The 16,389-nt window shown below is 36.7% G+C and overlaps 1 protein-coding gene across 1 annotated transcript in view; it reads right to left on the minus strand.

The window, feature by feature from the left end:
* LOC128641073 (thyrotropin-releasing hormone receptor-like) overlaps positions 1-9,115 on the minus strand; it is a 360,861-nt gene extending 351,746 nt beyond the window's left edge. The window contains exon 1 of the mRNA XM_053693627.1: positions 8,312-9,115. Coding sequence (XP_053549602.1) covers positions 8,312-9,115 — 804 coding nt within the window. The remainder of the gene's footprint in view (positions 1-8,311) is intronic.
* Between the last annotated feature and the right edge of the window lie 7,274 nt (positions 9,116-16,389).

Below are 16,389 nucleotides of genomic sequence, written 5' to 3' on the forward strand. Positions count from 1 at the left end.
ATCTCCTTAAAGACACATTGTACACTAGATTTTGCTTTAGAGCTGCAACAACTAATCAATATAATCGATAATAATCGATCATGAAAATAGTTGTCAACGAATCTCATAATCACTTAGTTGATTTGCAATTATTTGGTCCGTGCATAGCACCAGCTGCTTCACTCCAATGAGCTCCTGCACATGGTATTGTGTTTATGGTTATGCCCTTAGCCAAAAGGACGTCTACACTTTTTCCGGACAATATAAGTTTACAACTGGTCTTAGCTTATGTGCAACCCAGAAAGAAAATATAAGTCATCATTTGGATTGTTAATAAGGTGATTTGGGACTATGCTTTCCATGATATAATGCAGAGCTTGTTATTTATACCTAGCCCTATATTGATGGAACTTGTTATCTCCAATCAAGACAATGAGGCCCATTTATCAAGCTCCGTATGGAGCTTGTGGGCCCGTGTTTCTGGCGAGTCTTCAGACTCGCCAGAAACAGCAGTTATGAAGCAGCGGTCTAAAGACTGCTGCTCCATAACCCTGTCTGACTGCTCTGAGCAGGCGTACAGGAATCGCCATAATTCAACCAGATCGAGTACAATTGGGTTGATTGACACCTCGCTGCTGGTGGCTGATTGGCCGCGAGTCTGCAGGGGGTGGCGTTGCACAAGCATCTCTTCTGAGCTGCTGGTGCAATGCTGAATAAGGAGAGCGTATTGCTCTCCGCATTCAGCGAGGTCTGTCAGACCTGATCCGCACTGTCAGATCAGGTCCGACAGACATTTGATAAATAGGCCTCAATGAGTGCATTTTCTTCTTATATCTGTTGGGCTAAGATAGAATTGGTTTTAACCTTTAACATTCCCCTCTCCCCCTCTGCTCTTTTTCAGGCTACACCCCCACACACCTTATCAACAGGAAGTTTTAACTTACAACTCTCTTTCTCACACAGATTACACTCAAACAATCAGTATTCCAGCCTCTCTGCAAACATTAGCCATCCAATCCTCTCTTCACCACCCACCCTGGTGTTTACCTTAATATATAAACACCTCCTAACAGCAATTAGGTACAGCTGTCACTAATGAACCAGGATAGAGACAATACTTCACACTCACAGCCTCTGTACTGACACTTTACCATATTCTATTTTCCAACCCTCATTTACTCACCACACACTTCGCTCACTCTCAGTTTACACTGCTTTAAATCAAACATATTTCCCTTCTCCATACCTTTTGTGTCCATTCCCTCTCCTTTAGATTGTAAGCTTGAGAGCCTCTCTACCTGTAGGCCACTTTGTATTTAAAGTGAACTACTACTGATTGTGCTCAAGGGCAGAGCATTCCTCTCCTTTTGTATAACTCAATTATTGCACCTACAACTGTAATGTACCCCAACATTGTACTTGTTTGTTTGTGCATTTAATGCATCCCTGTAATGTTCCATTATTTCTTGTATAGCGCTGCGTAACCTGCTGGCACTTTATAAATACCTGATAATAATAATTGATGTGCACTATTATCTATTTGCACACTTGCATGCTATTGCTGATTATATGTACTGTATATATAAATGTGTAAGGCTTTGTCCTGTTATTTTCTGTTGAAAGGTGATCCCACATTGAAATATGAAAGGGAATTATTGTTATTATTGGATGAGTGGAAATATATAGGTATTATCGATGAGAAAACCATGGAATATCTAAAGGTACCAAATCCAGTGAGGCCTGTATTTAACCATCTTCCAAAGATACATAAGGTTGGGTCCCCTATACAAGGCAGACCAATAATCAGTGGAATAGGTTCCCTAAATGAAAGATTGTCGCAATGGCTAGATGCCATTTTGCCACCATTTGTAGAAGAGTTACTAAGTCACTTACAAGATACCAAACATCTATTGGGCCTGTTAAGTGAGCAAAATTGGAACAGTGATATGCTATGGTTTACAGTAGAGGTAAAGTCTCTTTATTCCTCCATACCGCACACAGAGGGACTAAAGGCAATAGAGTATTTCCTAATCAGATCAGGTCATTTTAGCAATGAATTTTGTGATTACATTCTCAAAGTAACAGACTATTTACTTACACATAACTATTTTTGTTTTGATGGTGAGTTCTTTCTCCAAAGATGTGGAACTGCTATGGGTGCTAAATTTGCACCATCCAACGCTAACCTCTATATGGGGTGGTGGGAGCAGTTCCACATCTTTGGAGAGGGGAACTCGCATAGGGACAAAATAGTTTTCTACAAACGCTTTATAGATGACCTGATACTGATTTGGAAAGGGAATGAATATGAGTTGAAAGACTTTATGGAGGATTTAAATGTAAACACCAAAGGCCTTAGCTTTACATATGAATCAAATAGAACTAGTATAAATTATCTAGACATTACTCTGAGAGGAGTCCCCGATGCAGACGGGGGACATATTGAAACCCAAGTCTATAGGAAGAAAACTGCAAAGAATACTATCTTACATGCAAAGAGCAGTCACCCAAAAAGAGTATTTAAGGCCATCACCAAAGGACAATTCATAAGGATGTTAAGGAACAGTTCTGAGAAAGAAACATTCAGTAGACATGCTAATGAGCTGACAGAGAGGTTAGTATCTAGGGAATACCCAAGAAAGATGGTAGAAGGGGTAAAGAAGGAAATTGTAGAACGCAATAGAAGTGAATTATTGTTAAAAAAAGACAGAAGTAGAACCTCAAACACCAGGTTTAACAAACAAGGAGTAACATTTTTGACTACTTATAGTGAACAATATGGCCAAATTTGTGATATAATTTCAAAACATTTCCCCATGCTTACAACAGATGAAGATCTAGCTGATAAAGTGAGGAAGGGCTGTAAGTTTGCTTTCAAAAGGGGTCTAACTATTGGTAATAGAGTAGCACCCACAAATTTAAAGAGCATTAACCAGGGCAGACAAAGTTCATGGTTAGACACCAAAGGAGTATACAAATGTCACAATATAGATTGCATTGCCTGCTCACATGTGAAACAGGGCAATGGATTCCATAGTGAGGTCACTAATGAAGCATTTTCACATAATAGATGCTACAATTGTAGACAAACTTATGCTGTCTACTTACTAACTTGCTCATTTTGCAAAATTCAATACATTGGCATGACCTCAAGAGAAGTCAGGTCACGCATACGAGAGCATGTAGGGAATATAAAGTCAGGCACACTAACAACACCCCTGGTCACGCACTTTAAATATAGACGCAATAAGGACCCTAAAAGCCTAAAGTGGACCATAGTGGAAGATATCCCCATACCAAAAAGGGCTGGAGATAGGGACAAAACTCTGGCTAGACAAGAAGCATATTGGATCCTGAGATTGAAAACTAGGAAGCCAATGGGTCTAAACAGTGAATATGATTTAATAAATTATTGGAATTAAACTTAGTGAAGAGTTATGCAAAGATAGGAAGTACATTTTACAAAATATATATTTACATTAATTTTTTATATTTATCATAATTAACAACATGAAAAAATGTGAAATATATGTAGATTTTTTACACAAAAAGTTGGTGGACTATTGTATGTATTGAATTGAAAGATCATATGTAAGCGTACTAATGTTTAATACTTCCCATAGTCATCTTGCTGGTGTCTCTGATAATATTGTTAAGTACACCATTATGCATACTATCTTACATGTTTCCAAATCAATCAAGTAAGGATGTTAGTTAAAGAAAAATGTGGTTGAAAGAATTGATAAAAGTGTACAGAAAATATATAAATACAAGAAGGTATATATATATATCCTTAGTTCAAACATAGTTAAAGATAGCACTTGATGTTTAGTTATAAGGTTAAGTCCAGGATAGGGCTAACAGTACATTTTCAAATAAGTAAAAATAAGGTATTGGATAAGATGTCATTTTCATTTAACCTATTAAATGAGGGCATCAGCTATTTAAGGAGAGGCTTGGCTGTCACTAATTAAGCTATGATTACGGCAGAAGTAGCCGAAACATGTCAGCATTAGTGACAAGCCTACCTGAGATTGAATGACTGTAACTGGAGCTGAAGCTGCAAATATGTTTTAAAATAATTTCTAATAAAGGACATTTTAAACTACCTGCTAGTTTCCGGATTACTCCTTTAAAACGACTATTTCACATTTGTCCTGTTATTGATATATAGTCCTTAGCACTTTTGACTTTTCTTGTTTTTTTTATATTTTTAATTAATTGAAATATTTGCCAAATTCAACCTCTTTAAGTATGTATCTGCTATTTTAAGTGCAGACTAGATTTTTTTTCCCCCTAACCTTTATAGCTGGTTATTTACTATTGCATATAGATATTCAGGATATTTTTATGTTAGAATGAAGTCCAGGCTTACTTTGTTAAGAGGCCCCTTGCATTGGTGGAGAGTTAACAAAATATCCCACCTTTGTGAAATTGTCAAAACCCTACTTATGCATCTCAGGAACTTCAACACCATCTGAGCGCCTCTTCTCTGCTGCAGGCAAAATAGCTTTCAAAAAGAGAGCCAGCCTCAGTCAGAAGCATGTGTTCATGTTGTCATTTTTGCATTTGAATGCAAAGTTTCTAAAAGAGTGAATAACATAATGTTATTAACAGTGATAGTCTACCTCCTTGTAGTTCTACCTCTTTTGAAACAGTTTGTGGGTTTTTTTGGTTGATTATACAAATGTGTTCTGCTGTCAGTTACAAAATTGGACTAACGGTTGTGTTAATGTAAGGTTTTAGTCTGAAGTTTGTATTTATAACAGGATTAATTTTTTTAAAGACTTCTAACCAAGCCCCAAAGTTTTAGATGTATACTGATGTCTACAGGTTCTTGGTTGTGTAAAGGGTATTTTCATATGCATGAGGAGGGACTGTCTGCCCTTCCTGCTTTCCCAGACCATGTCACTGGGTGTCCCAGCCTAACCTAATCAAAGTGCTAAACTGGGAGCCTCTAAGTAAGTTTTTAAAGCAACAAGTTTCACTGATATTTTAGTAGCTGAACCTCCATTTCTTGTATTTTTCTTTTCTTTCAACCCACTTACTGAATTCTGATTATGAAATCAAACAGTGATTTATCATTAATCTTAAATTATGTTAGAAGCAGAATAATAGGTGTTGTATCAGGAACAAGTATGGCAGACATGGACACCATCTGTTGGTCACATTATTTTGTTAAATGTGCTTGGGAGTCAAATTAACCTTGTGTTATCTGGATAAAGGATACAATTAAAATAAAAAAGATCTTTACAATTTACTTATATTATTAATATGTTTTTGAACAATTATAAAGTAAAAAAGCTGAAAAAAAGATTGTTTGATGCGATGCCACTAACTTATATATGTACAGTACATAATGTTGATAAAATGTATGAATGATTGAATGGGAGAAAATAGTATACAAACTTGGAGATACATGGGCTTTAAAGGGACAGTCAAGTCCAAAAAAAAAGTTTCATGATATAAATAGGGAATGTAATTTTAAACAACTTTCCAATTTACTTTTAGCACCAATTTTGTTTTGTTCTCTTGGTATTCTTAATTGAAAGCTAAACCTAGGAGGTTGATATGCTAATTTCTTAGACCTTGAAGACTGCCTCTAATCTGAATGCATTTTGACCACCAGAGGGTATTAGTTCATGTGTTTCATGTAGATAACATTGAGCTCATGCACGTGACGTTTCCCTGGAGTGAGCACCGTTTGGCTAAAATGCAAGTCTGTCAAAAGAACTGAAATAAGGGGGCAATTTGTAGAAGCATAGATATAAGATAATCACAGAGGTAAAAAGTGTATTTCTATAACAGTGTTGGTTATGCAAAACTGGGGAATGGGTAATAAAGGGATTATCTTTTTTTTTTAAACAACAAAAATTCTGGTGTTGACTGTCCCTTTAATCTACAGATTAGTTGTGGGAAACATGTGGCCCAGGTTAGCATATGCCAATTCTAGTTATCTGCTTTGAGAAAGGATATGCATATTTTAAACACAGGAAGAATGCATCACCATAATTTATCTTGATTTCCCTCTTCAGTCATATTTCTCCCGACAGAATGACTTTAAACATTAGAAAAACTAATGAGCAGTTGGCACAGAATAAAAAGACATCAGGTATGGTATCAATTACTTAACACACCAACATATATAATAGACAGAAAACAGACCAGCAAATAAGATATGGAGGAGGTAACAGAGCAACAGGTAATACAGGCAGGTCACAGACCAGCAAGTACAAAAGGCAGGTAGCAGTCGATAATGTGAAGCAGCAATAGAAACTTAGAAGCCTTTATAATTATGAAAATGCAGCATGAGTCATAGGGAGTGATAGAAATAATTTAACTACTTTGTAAAAACCATTTAGAAGTCTAATTGAACAAACTACAAAGAATAAGATAATGTTAATGTTATAATATTACACAAATGAAAAACTTGGATTGGAAGGCTGAATTTTAGTGTATATAATATATACTTTGCAACATTTGGAAACAATGTATATAAATACACAGAAAGTAGGAATGCTGCAACACTATATGGCTGCTATATTATATATAGTTTTAATACTGAAATGTGAAAAAATGAATAAAGGTAACAGGTCTGTTTAGTCAATGAAGAATCAGGTACTATATTTGGTGAAGAGACCAGCAAGTTCAAAAGGGGATAAGAGCTCAACAGTCACAGCATGAAGGCAACAAACCAGCAGGTACTATAAGGAGTTAACAGGTACACAAAAGACAAACATTTCTAGTTCCAGCTCAGCACATATAGGCAAAAAGTTATTTCATGCCAACACACTTATTGTCTCTAAAACCTCTGGTAGAGCCTTTTGAGTGTTGCTTAGGTGGTCCTATTTGGTTCATTCCGAGTTTGTTTCAAGTCTCTCTACCTTTCTGCCTGCCATTGGGATCTACCTCAACTCAGCTGATTCCCAAAGGTCCTCATTGTGATATCACTCATACTGCAGAGCTATCTGGGAATATTAGGCAGAGATGAGGGGAGATGTGAGTTTTTACATAAATAGGCTGATCACTCATCTAGAAGGTTAAGCTTGCTTGCTGAGGATGGCAGGTATAGTTAAAGGACAACAGCAAGAAGTACAGTAAAATATACCACCCACAGACACTCTTTTTTTTTTTTTTTTAAAACTATATTGTGTTTAGTCTGTCCCTTTGTTCTCATTGCCTGGGGCTACTGCACATATTTAAATTGGATTTAAACAGTTTTTTTTTTTTTTTATAAATCCAATGATAACAGCATTGAACAGCCTTGTGAAAAATACAGGGGCCACATTTGCAGGACTTAAATAACAAATTGCCTTTAATTTCAATAGATAGCTGATATAGCCTAATGTTTCAAGGTATGTCCAAAAAGAGCAAAGTGTCAATAAAACACAATGAAAACTATATAATGGTTAAAATAATATTTCCATTAGGATCAAGTTGTAAAAATAGTATTGATTTAACTATAGTCCTGCCCTGGTAAAATGTGAAATAATGCATGATATCTAGGTACAACAATTCTGCATGGTAGAGCATACAAATAACTAATGCAGTAAGTAATGCAGCACATCAAGAAAGCTTACAAGTTGTAAAATATCTGAGAACTTTAGGATTCTATGTTTGCAAAATGTTTACTGGTAATTGAGTTCACTCCCTTTCACAAGTACGGTTCTGACAACATAAATTGTTTAAAGACTTTGCAGGATATCATAAATCCTACAGTGAACAAATCATAGGTTCATGACAGTGTCACTGACGCTCTGCACAAAGATTGTTTTCATTTCATGCATTTTAATGAAGTCATCTCTTTTGCCATAAATCTGTCAGGGTACTACTTTACTTGCTTTATCATTAAAATCAATAACATTAGGGAAAGATCTTGAAGAGATAGCTAAAACCGCAGTCTTTATAATATTTTTATGAATCCTAAATTTCAATTTTTTTAATAATGAATGTAATGTTGTATTTCCAGTCCATTTGAGTTTTTATCAAAGTGTATATAATAATATATTACATTTTACATGTCTGTGTGTGTGTTTGTTGTGTGTATGTATATACAATATATATATATATATATATATATATATATATATATATATATATATATATATATATATATATATATATATATATACACAGTATATATGACATCACAGGCTGTATTGTGCTACTTCAGACATATGTACAGAATGCAACTGGCGTAATGCTTAAAAAGATAAAGGGAACAAAGTTCACATTAAGACAGAAAGACTAAAACTACACCTTAAATCAGACACCTCTTTATAAGAAAAAATAAACCTAAGCATATATATTGTAGTAATCTAGGATTCCTTACTTGTTTTCTTGAGCTCACTGTGGTTTTGTTTCCTTTACAAGAAAGCTTGATTGAATTATAGGGTTTTCCGTGATGCTTAGAACTCATTCTGCTAAGATCCTGAGGGTTTGATGGTAGAGGATTCATAAACAATATCCTTGCTATCAATCCATAAAGAACTGTTGCCAACACCAAAGGAATCACATAGAAAATTGTAAAGTCCAGAAAGTAGATTGGGGTGTACATGTTCCTGGAGACTCTGTAGCCACAGCTAACTTGCACACCATCAGCAAACTTAACTTCCTTTGTGTCTACCAAGAAGAACCACATCACACAATACAAAGAAGTGAACATCCACACAGAAGCAATAATTTTTTTGGCTCTGGACACCGTGCAGATAAACTGAGCTTTAATTGAATGGCAAATAGCGATGTACCTTTCTATTGTAAAAGCTGTTATTGAGCAAGCTGAGATGTTGATTCCCAGATACTGGAGATAGGTGATGCATAAACAACCAGCATAGCCATACACCCAAGAGGCAACCACTTCAGAAATATTGGGAAGACCCGCAGCTAGTAGGACAATAAGATCGGCAATTGCTAAGCTAACTAAATAACAGTTTGTTGGTGTCATCATATGTTTGGTCCTTAAGACCACCAAAACTACCATTATATTCCCAGCAATTCCTACCCCGCAAATCAGAAGAACTAGAAATATTGTAACAACTTGAACCTCTAGCTCATTCTGGGGCATGTTACCTATTGTTTGATTTAGATCAGTTTCATTGATAACATGCATTCCTAAAGACAAGGTATGGTTTTCCATTCTTGCCCAAAATAAGCCTTTTTTAAGTTTATGAGTTTAGTTGATGAATAAAACTGTAAAGATGAATACCGTGATTAAATACAATTAACCTGTAAAAAAAAAAGAAAGAATAATTAAAACATGTTAAAACAAGTCTTAAATATATCAATTCTGAACAAGATACAATTCTAATTTTGCATATAGTTTTAATTACCTTAATAAATCATTAACAATTTAATACCATACCAATATGGAAAAGTTTTATTTAAAAGCTGCACTAAATGTAAATTTCCGTTAAAATAGAAAAGAACAAACACTATTGAGGTTTAAAATAATAATAATAATAATAAGAAGAAGATAAAAGGTGTAATCAGTTTGTAAAACAGGAACGCGTTCTTGCAAACCAAAAAAAAAAAGATAAAACTTTTTACCATTTCAAATGTTTACAGGGTGGATTGAAGATATATATTTGTGTTAGAACACAGGAATTTAGGATGTGATCCAGCGACGACTGTTTAGGTTTCCTTCTGTTTTGTTCTCAGTAGAACAGCTGCTGTTACCTCTGCTATATATTGAGAGGAGGGAGATTGTAGACCAGCATCAGTAGCAGTTCAGCACCACAGACAGCTCCCAGAGGCACAGCCGCAGCTCAACCGTACTTCTAACTGAATAGCAAGCTTATAATTTAACAAAAGCAGATTGAATGCATATAAAGGGAGCAAGTTAAGGGATGGGCTCCCTGAGTAAAGAAAGGGTCATAAAGGGGGGTGGTGAGCAGGGGATCCTCTGAAGACAAAAGAGGAGGGTCCCATGAGTCACAGATAGGGTAAGTGTTTTTTCTAGTTACAAGCTGTGGGGAAAAGGGGAGGGGTGGGAGAAGGCATAAGGGGCAGGTGAGACAGGAAGAAGGGATCACTAACCTTTTTTCTTTGTTTCAGAGCAGAGCAGTTTTTCTTTGCTGCAGAAATGGCTCCAAGGAACAGGAAAATTCCTAAGAAATTATGAAAGAACTTTGGATGCTGAAGTCTCAATCATTGCTAGCTGGTAACGTATAAATAAGTACTACAGCTTAAGCATTCTTTATAGCAAGAGCATAGCTGAAGCTGTGATTTAAAAGTGTTTTTTTTTTATGTCATTTAATATTAAATAGATCAGTGTATCCTATATAATAATTATACTAGCATTGAGTAAATTTATTACTGTAGAAAAGGGTTTTGTATTTTATACTCATAAGTTATTTTTTTAGTTACTGGTAAATGGTTTAGAAATTGTATTATTGTGACTAGATCAGACTTATTAATGCTGTACTGGTTGATATGTTGAATTTTTAATAAACTATAAATGGCTCTGGTTGATTATTTAAGTCATATAAGACAATTTTGGTTAGATAGATAAATTATACCTCCTGGAAATTCTATTAGATAAGATAAGATTTATTGTGAGATTTGGATATTTGCTACCTAAACGTTGTTAAATAAGCCATATTCCAAATTGGTTAATGTTACTAGCTAATTAAAAAATTGTTCTGGTAACATTAAACTGTGATATTTGATAGTTAATTCATTTTGAGTTAAGGTTATCTAAATATTCATATACCTTGCTTTCAATTTTAATATTATAATAATCAATTAATATATATCTGATCATAATCAATATTCTATTTACTGCATAAATATAATCACTGTGTTTATAAAAATGACCTGATCAGAACTAATTTGGGATTAAATATTAATATTTGATACTAATCTTATTGTCATTAATTGCTAAATATCTCAATAGTGTTATTTTGGAGTGCCCTACAAAGATTATATAACATTTTACTGGGGTGCAGTGCTAAGATTCTACTATATTAATTGGCGGTATTGCTGACAATAATTTTATTATTGTTATTTATTATTAATATTCATAATCCATAAATAACGTAATATCATTGGGAGGGCACCCCTAAAGTGTACTAATATTTATTGGAATACATCACTGAAATATTCTAATAAATGAAATATCAAATAGAGCGGAGAGAATAGGAGTTTTAACCCCTTAACGACCAGTGTCATACCCTATATGATGCTGGTTGTTATGCCCTTAAGGACCAGTGACATACCCTGTACGTCACTAGAGTCCTGGTCTTCTCTCTGCCATGATTCCATTTAAAATAGTGAGATTGCGCTATTTCTGCATGCCCCACGAGTGGGGCACTGCAGAAATAGATTTGCAGAATTATCGATTCTGCATAGGACAGTGGTGGTGCCGATCATTGGTGGGTGGTAGTGTAAGGAGGGAGGCAGGTGGATGGCCCATCACTGGAGGGGGCAGGAGGAGGCGGGAAGAGGGGGCAGCTACACTGCAAAAATCTGCCTAATTTGCAGCAAACTGGGTACTGGCAGGCAGCTGCCAGTACTAAAGATGGCATAAAAATAGGTAGAGGGGGAGGGTTAGAGAGCTGTTTGGGGGATTAGGGAGGTTGGGGGGTGAAAGGGAATCCTACACTGCAGGAAATATTTAAAATATATATATATATATATATATATATAAATATATATATATATATATATATATATATATATATATATATATTCAAAAGCAGCCTTTTATTTTAGTACTGGCAGACTTTCTGCCAGTACTTAAGATGGGAGTAACAATTGTGGGGTGGGGGAGGGAAGAGAGCTGTTTGAAATGTGTCAGGGAGGGATTAGGGGTGGGATGTGTCAGGTGGGAGGCTTATCTCTACAATAAAACTAAAATTAACCCTATAAGCTACCTAATTAACCCCTTTACTGCTGGGCATAATACAAGTGTGGTGCGCAGCAGCATTTAGCGGACTTTTAATTTCTCAAAAAGCAATGCCAAAGCCATATATGTCTGCTATTTCTGAACAAAGGGGATCCCAAAGAAAAATTTACAACCATTTGTGCCATGATTGCACAAGCTGTTTGTAAATAATTTCAGTGGGAAACCTAAAATTGTGAAAAAATTAACAATTGTTTTTTTATTTGATCGCATTTGGCGCTGAAATGGTGGCATGAAATATACCAAAATGGGCCTAGATCAATACTTTAGGCTGTCTACTAAAAAAAATATATAGTTTTGATAGGTAAATATAAAAAAATGATTCTATTTCTGTTTAAATGTAGTGATGACAAAAATGCTCTGGTCTTTTGGGGAAGTTTTTGTCTGAAATGCCCGGTCCTTAAGGGGTTAAAGGATAAGGATACATCAGGAATATGCTGCAGATGATGAACTCTCAGCAACAAGGTTGCTGATGTTATCTAGGCATTTAAAGACAAAAATAGAGGAAAAGGCTGAGAAAGGTAAATATATAGATATTTTTGAAATAACAAGGGAGGCGGTAGCATAGAAGTCTAGGGGAGATGAGGAAAAAAATTATAAGCTGAAGCAAACATTTCTGGAACGAGTGAAAGGGATGCTAATTTATGCTGAGTATTTTTTAGTGGCAAATCCAGAAAGGGTTAAGGGCATGTTGAGGTATATTCACCTTATAGTAGAGTGCTACACTACATATGGGGGTATTCATGGAAAGACTTTGACATGGAATTTAGAAGAGGTAACTTACAGCTTGGTTAGAGGGGCAGAAAGGATTTTGGGGTAAAATTAATGGATCTGTGGTCAAGGGTGGTAAAGAATGCTTAGCCACAACAATTTAGGCCTATGGGTCAGCCGCAGTTTTTTGGAAAAGGGGGTAGAGAAGAAGCCAGGGATTGCTGGGCGTACAACGATAAAAGCTGTGATAGAGGGAATTCCTGTAAATATAGGCACGTGTGTAGATATTGTAGTGTAAATCACCCTGGGGTAGATTGTAAAAGAGGAAATGTGAATGGGCCCAGGTATATCTTTCGATAGCAAGGTAATACCAGCAGTGGAGTTGGATTGGGGGTTGGCAAAAACACCCCTGAAAATAGTTACATGTTACATGAATTGCAGGCATATGAGAACATAGAGGATAGGATTTTTCTTGAGCCTGGTTTGTCGGAGGGTTTTTAAGTCAGTTGTGGAGTTCCCTGAGGTGCTGCAGGAGAATTAGCACAAGGAGGTAAAATTAGGGAGGATGGCAGGCCATTTAAAGAAAAAACTATTGAAGATTTAGTGGTGTCCCCTTTAGGCGTAGTCCCAAAGAAAGAGCAGGGAAAATATAGGATGATCCAAAACCTACCTTACTCTAAGGGGGGATCAGTAAATGAGGCAATAGCTAAAGAGGATTCATTAGTTGAATACCAGTCTTTTGACAGGGCTGTGCAGATGGTGCGTGCCATGGGTAAGGGAGCTTTGTTATCAAAAATTGACATAGAATCAGCATTTGGGTTGTTGCCCCATAATCCAGTGAGTTTAAAGTTAATGGGTTGCAAGTTTAATGGCAACTATTATGTGGATAAAGGTTTACCCATGGGATGTTCAATTGCGTGTGCAGTGTTTAGCTCTTTTTTGCATTGGTTAAGCATTAAGAAGTCTGGAATGGACGATGTTGTTCCCTACTTAGATTATTTTTAGGTGATGGGGTAACTGGTTCTAACAATTGTAAAAAGTTAAAGGTGAATATGTTGGGAATGTTAGAATTTTTAGTGGTACCAGTGGCTAAGGAGAAGACAGAAGGGCCTTGTACCAGGCTAGCCTTTTTAGGCATAGTCATAGACTCCATGAAGGGTCAATGTGAGTTACCATTGGAGAAGGTGGAAAAAAGCCAGAGATCTGATAAAAGGGATTGTAGGGAGGAGAAAAATATTGCTCAAGGAAATGCAGTGCTAGGGATTTTGAATTTTGCTTGCAAGGTTATACCAGTGGAAAGAGTTTTAAAGAGAAGATTGGAGCTGAGTACCTGTTGAATAAAGAGACCAGAACATAAAATTAGAATAACCATAGAGCTGAGGAAGATCTCTAAGTGTGGGATTAATTTTTAGTCCAGTTTAATGGGGTGAGGATTTAGGAGGAAGAGATTTTGGTGGAGGAGTTAGAATTATTTACAGATGCTGCAGGTTGTAGTTTTGGAGTGTTTCTGCAGGGGGATTGGTGTTGAGGCGTGTGGCCTCGGGAATTGAAAGAAAATGGTTGGATGAAGAACCTAGTATTGCTGGAATTATTTCCCATAGTGGTTGAAGTGACTTTATGGGGTAGACAGCTAGCAGATAAAATAATAATTTTTTTGGTCTGATAACAAAGGAGTAGTTGATACCTTGAATAGTTTGACAGCAACATCATTGCCAGTAGTAAAATACATTCGTTATTTGGTTTTGCAATGTTTGAAATTCAACATTTAATTTAAAGCTAGACATATATCTGAGGTGAGGAACGTCATTGCAGATGCGTTATCACGTTTTGAATGGAATGTTTTTAGAAAACTAGCACCAATGGCAAAACCTTTGAAGATTGGGAATGCATAGCAGGCATTGAGGCACTGGTCAGGAAATCCGTGGCCCCTGGTACCTGGGTAGCCTATGAGAAATATTGGAAGACTATGGCAACAGTTCAGGGTAGAGGGTGTAGATGGTGATGAGAAAATTTTCTTAAAGTGGCTTTAGAACTTAAAAGAAAAGGGAATGACTAAAGGGCAGTTAGGATATCATTTTTTCCCAAATATATGGTATAAAAAAATTAACAAAGAGGTTCGTAGTACAGAAAATAAAATTAGCTTGGTCAGTGGGGGAGGTAAAAGCCGCAGATATAAGGGAGCCAATAACAGGAAAAGGATGGAAAAAATGATAATGGAACTGAGTAAAGTTTGCAGTAATGAAAGTGTGACGGTAATATTCAGGGCGGCATTTTTCACTGGCATTTCACAGGGTGCTTAGAATAGGAGAGTTAGTAGCCAGCAGTAAAATAAATAGCGCTACAGACCTAAAAATGGAGGACGTGAGACTGGGAGAGGAGGCGGTCTTGATCTTGGTAAGACGTTCGAAAACAGATAAGGAAGGTAAGGGGACATGGGTATCTGCAAAAGCAACAGGGGCAAGGGTGAAGAAATATGTTTTATTGTCAAAACAGGAGGGGGACATATTTCTTAGACATCAGGATGGTAGCAATGTAACTAGTTATAAATTCAGAAGGGTGATGGAAAAGGTTATAGGAGGTTTAGGATGGAATCAGGGTTACTTTGCACCACACTCATTCAGGATAGGTGCTGCTATTAGCGCAGCAGGGAAAGGGTGCTTTGTGAAGCAAATAAAAAATGTAGGTAGGTAGAAATCTGCGATCTTCAAGAGCTATATTAGAATAAAAATTCAAGTTCGTTTTTGTTTTGAGTATTTTTTTTTCTGGTTATTTTTTCAGTGAGAGCGTTAAGGGTATGGCTAGTCGGTCACTCATACATTTACTGGGCGTGGGCGAGAGCCAAGTCTTTGTCCATCAGAACTCATTTAGGTTTTACTGCTAAGGAAGCTAGTTTAAGATGGATAGGGAAAAGAGGGAGTTAGCGAGCAGAATTCAGGAAGCAAGATTGAGATAGGGAGTCCATGATGTGCTTACAATGCACTTTGGGGGTAATGATATAGGGGACAGGCCATTCATGGAAATACAAGAGAAAGTAGTTGATTTTTTCTAATAGTTGAGTTTGGCCTGGCCCAATGTAAAAGTAGTCTGGTCCAATATTATCTCAAGATTACATTGGAGGGGGGGGGGGGGGTAGAGCAGCAGAGGACATGCTACAGGTGCAGAAAAGGTTTTCCAAAAAAAACGGGGACCCAATGGCAATACTTACTAATTAAGAGGGATCTAATGTGGGAATACAAAGGGTGAGAAGAGGTGTGTACTCTTCTACCTTATTAATATCAATATAACATGCGATGGGTGCTATGTACTGGCAACTAATTGTGGAAAGTGGTGACACAGAATCACCAATTGATGTACATTTGAAAGCACTCAAAAACCCTCAAAACAAACCAGAATGAAAGAGCAACAATTGGCAGAAAAGGGTTAAATCCGGCAGCTAGGAAATCGGTATTGAAGCTAGGAGGGGTAGTTTTAGATCATCTATTGATTACAGTGAGAAAGGAGGAGATCTACAGAATAGACAGGGTACACTTGACCAATCAAGGGAATGGCCAGTTCTTGCTGGACATCGGGGATGTTCTAAAAAGCCTGGTAGAGGTAAGAACAGGGTGGAAGTATGCAAGGTTACGGTTTACGTAAGTTGTAGGTGGCGGAAAAGAGGACCCTCTTTTGTGTGGCGTGAAACTTGGGGTCTGGTACGTAGGTGCGTTAGTGTAGGGTGGGGAGGATCCTGCGGCATACCTTGACCTGCAGTGGTGGTCTTTAGTCAAGCTGGTATTGGGTCCTGCTATGCCACTGGT

Source organism: Bombina bombina, chromosome 1, assembly GCF_027579735.1.
Source record: "Bombina bombina isolate aBomBom1 chromosome 1, aBomBom1.pri, whole genome shotgun sequence".
Lineage (NCBI taxonomy): Eukaryota > Metazoa > Chordata > Amphibia > Anura > Bombinatoridae > Bombina > Bombina bombina.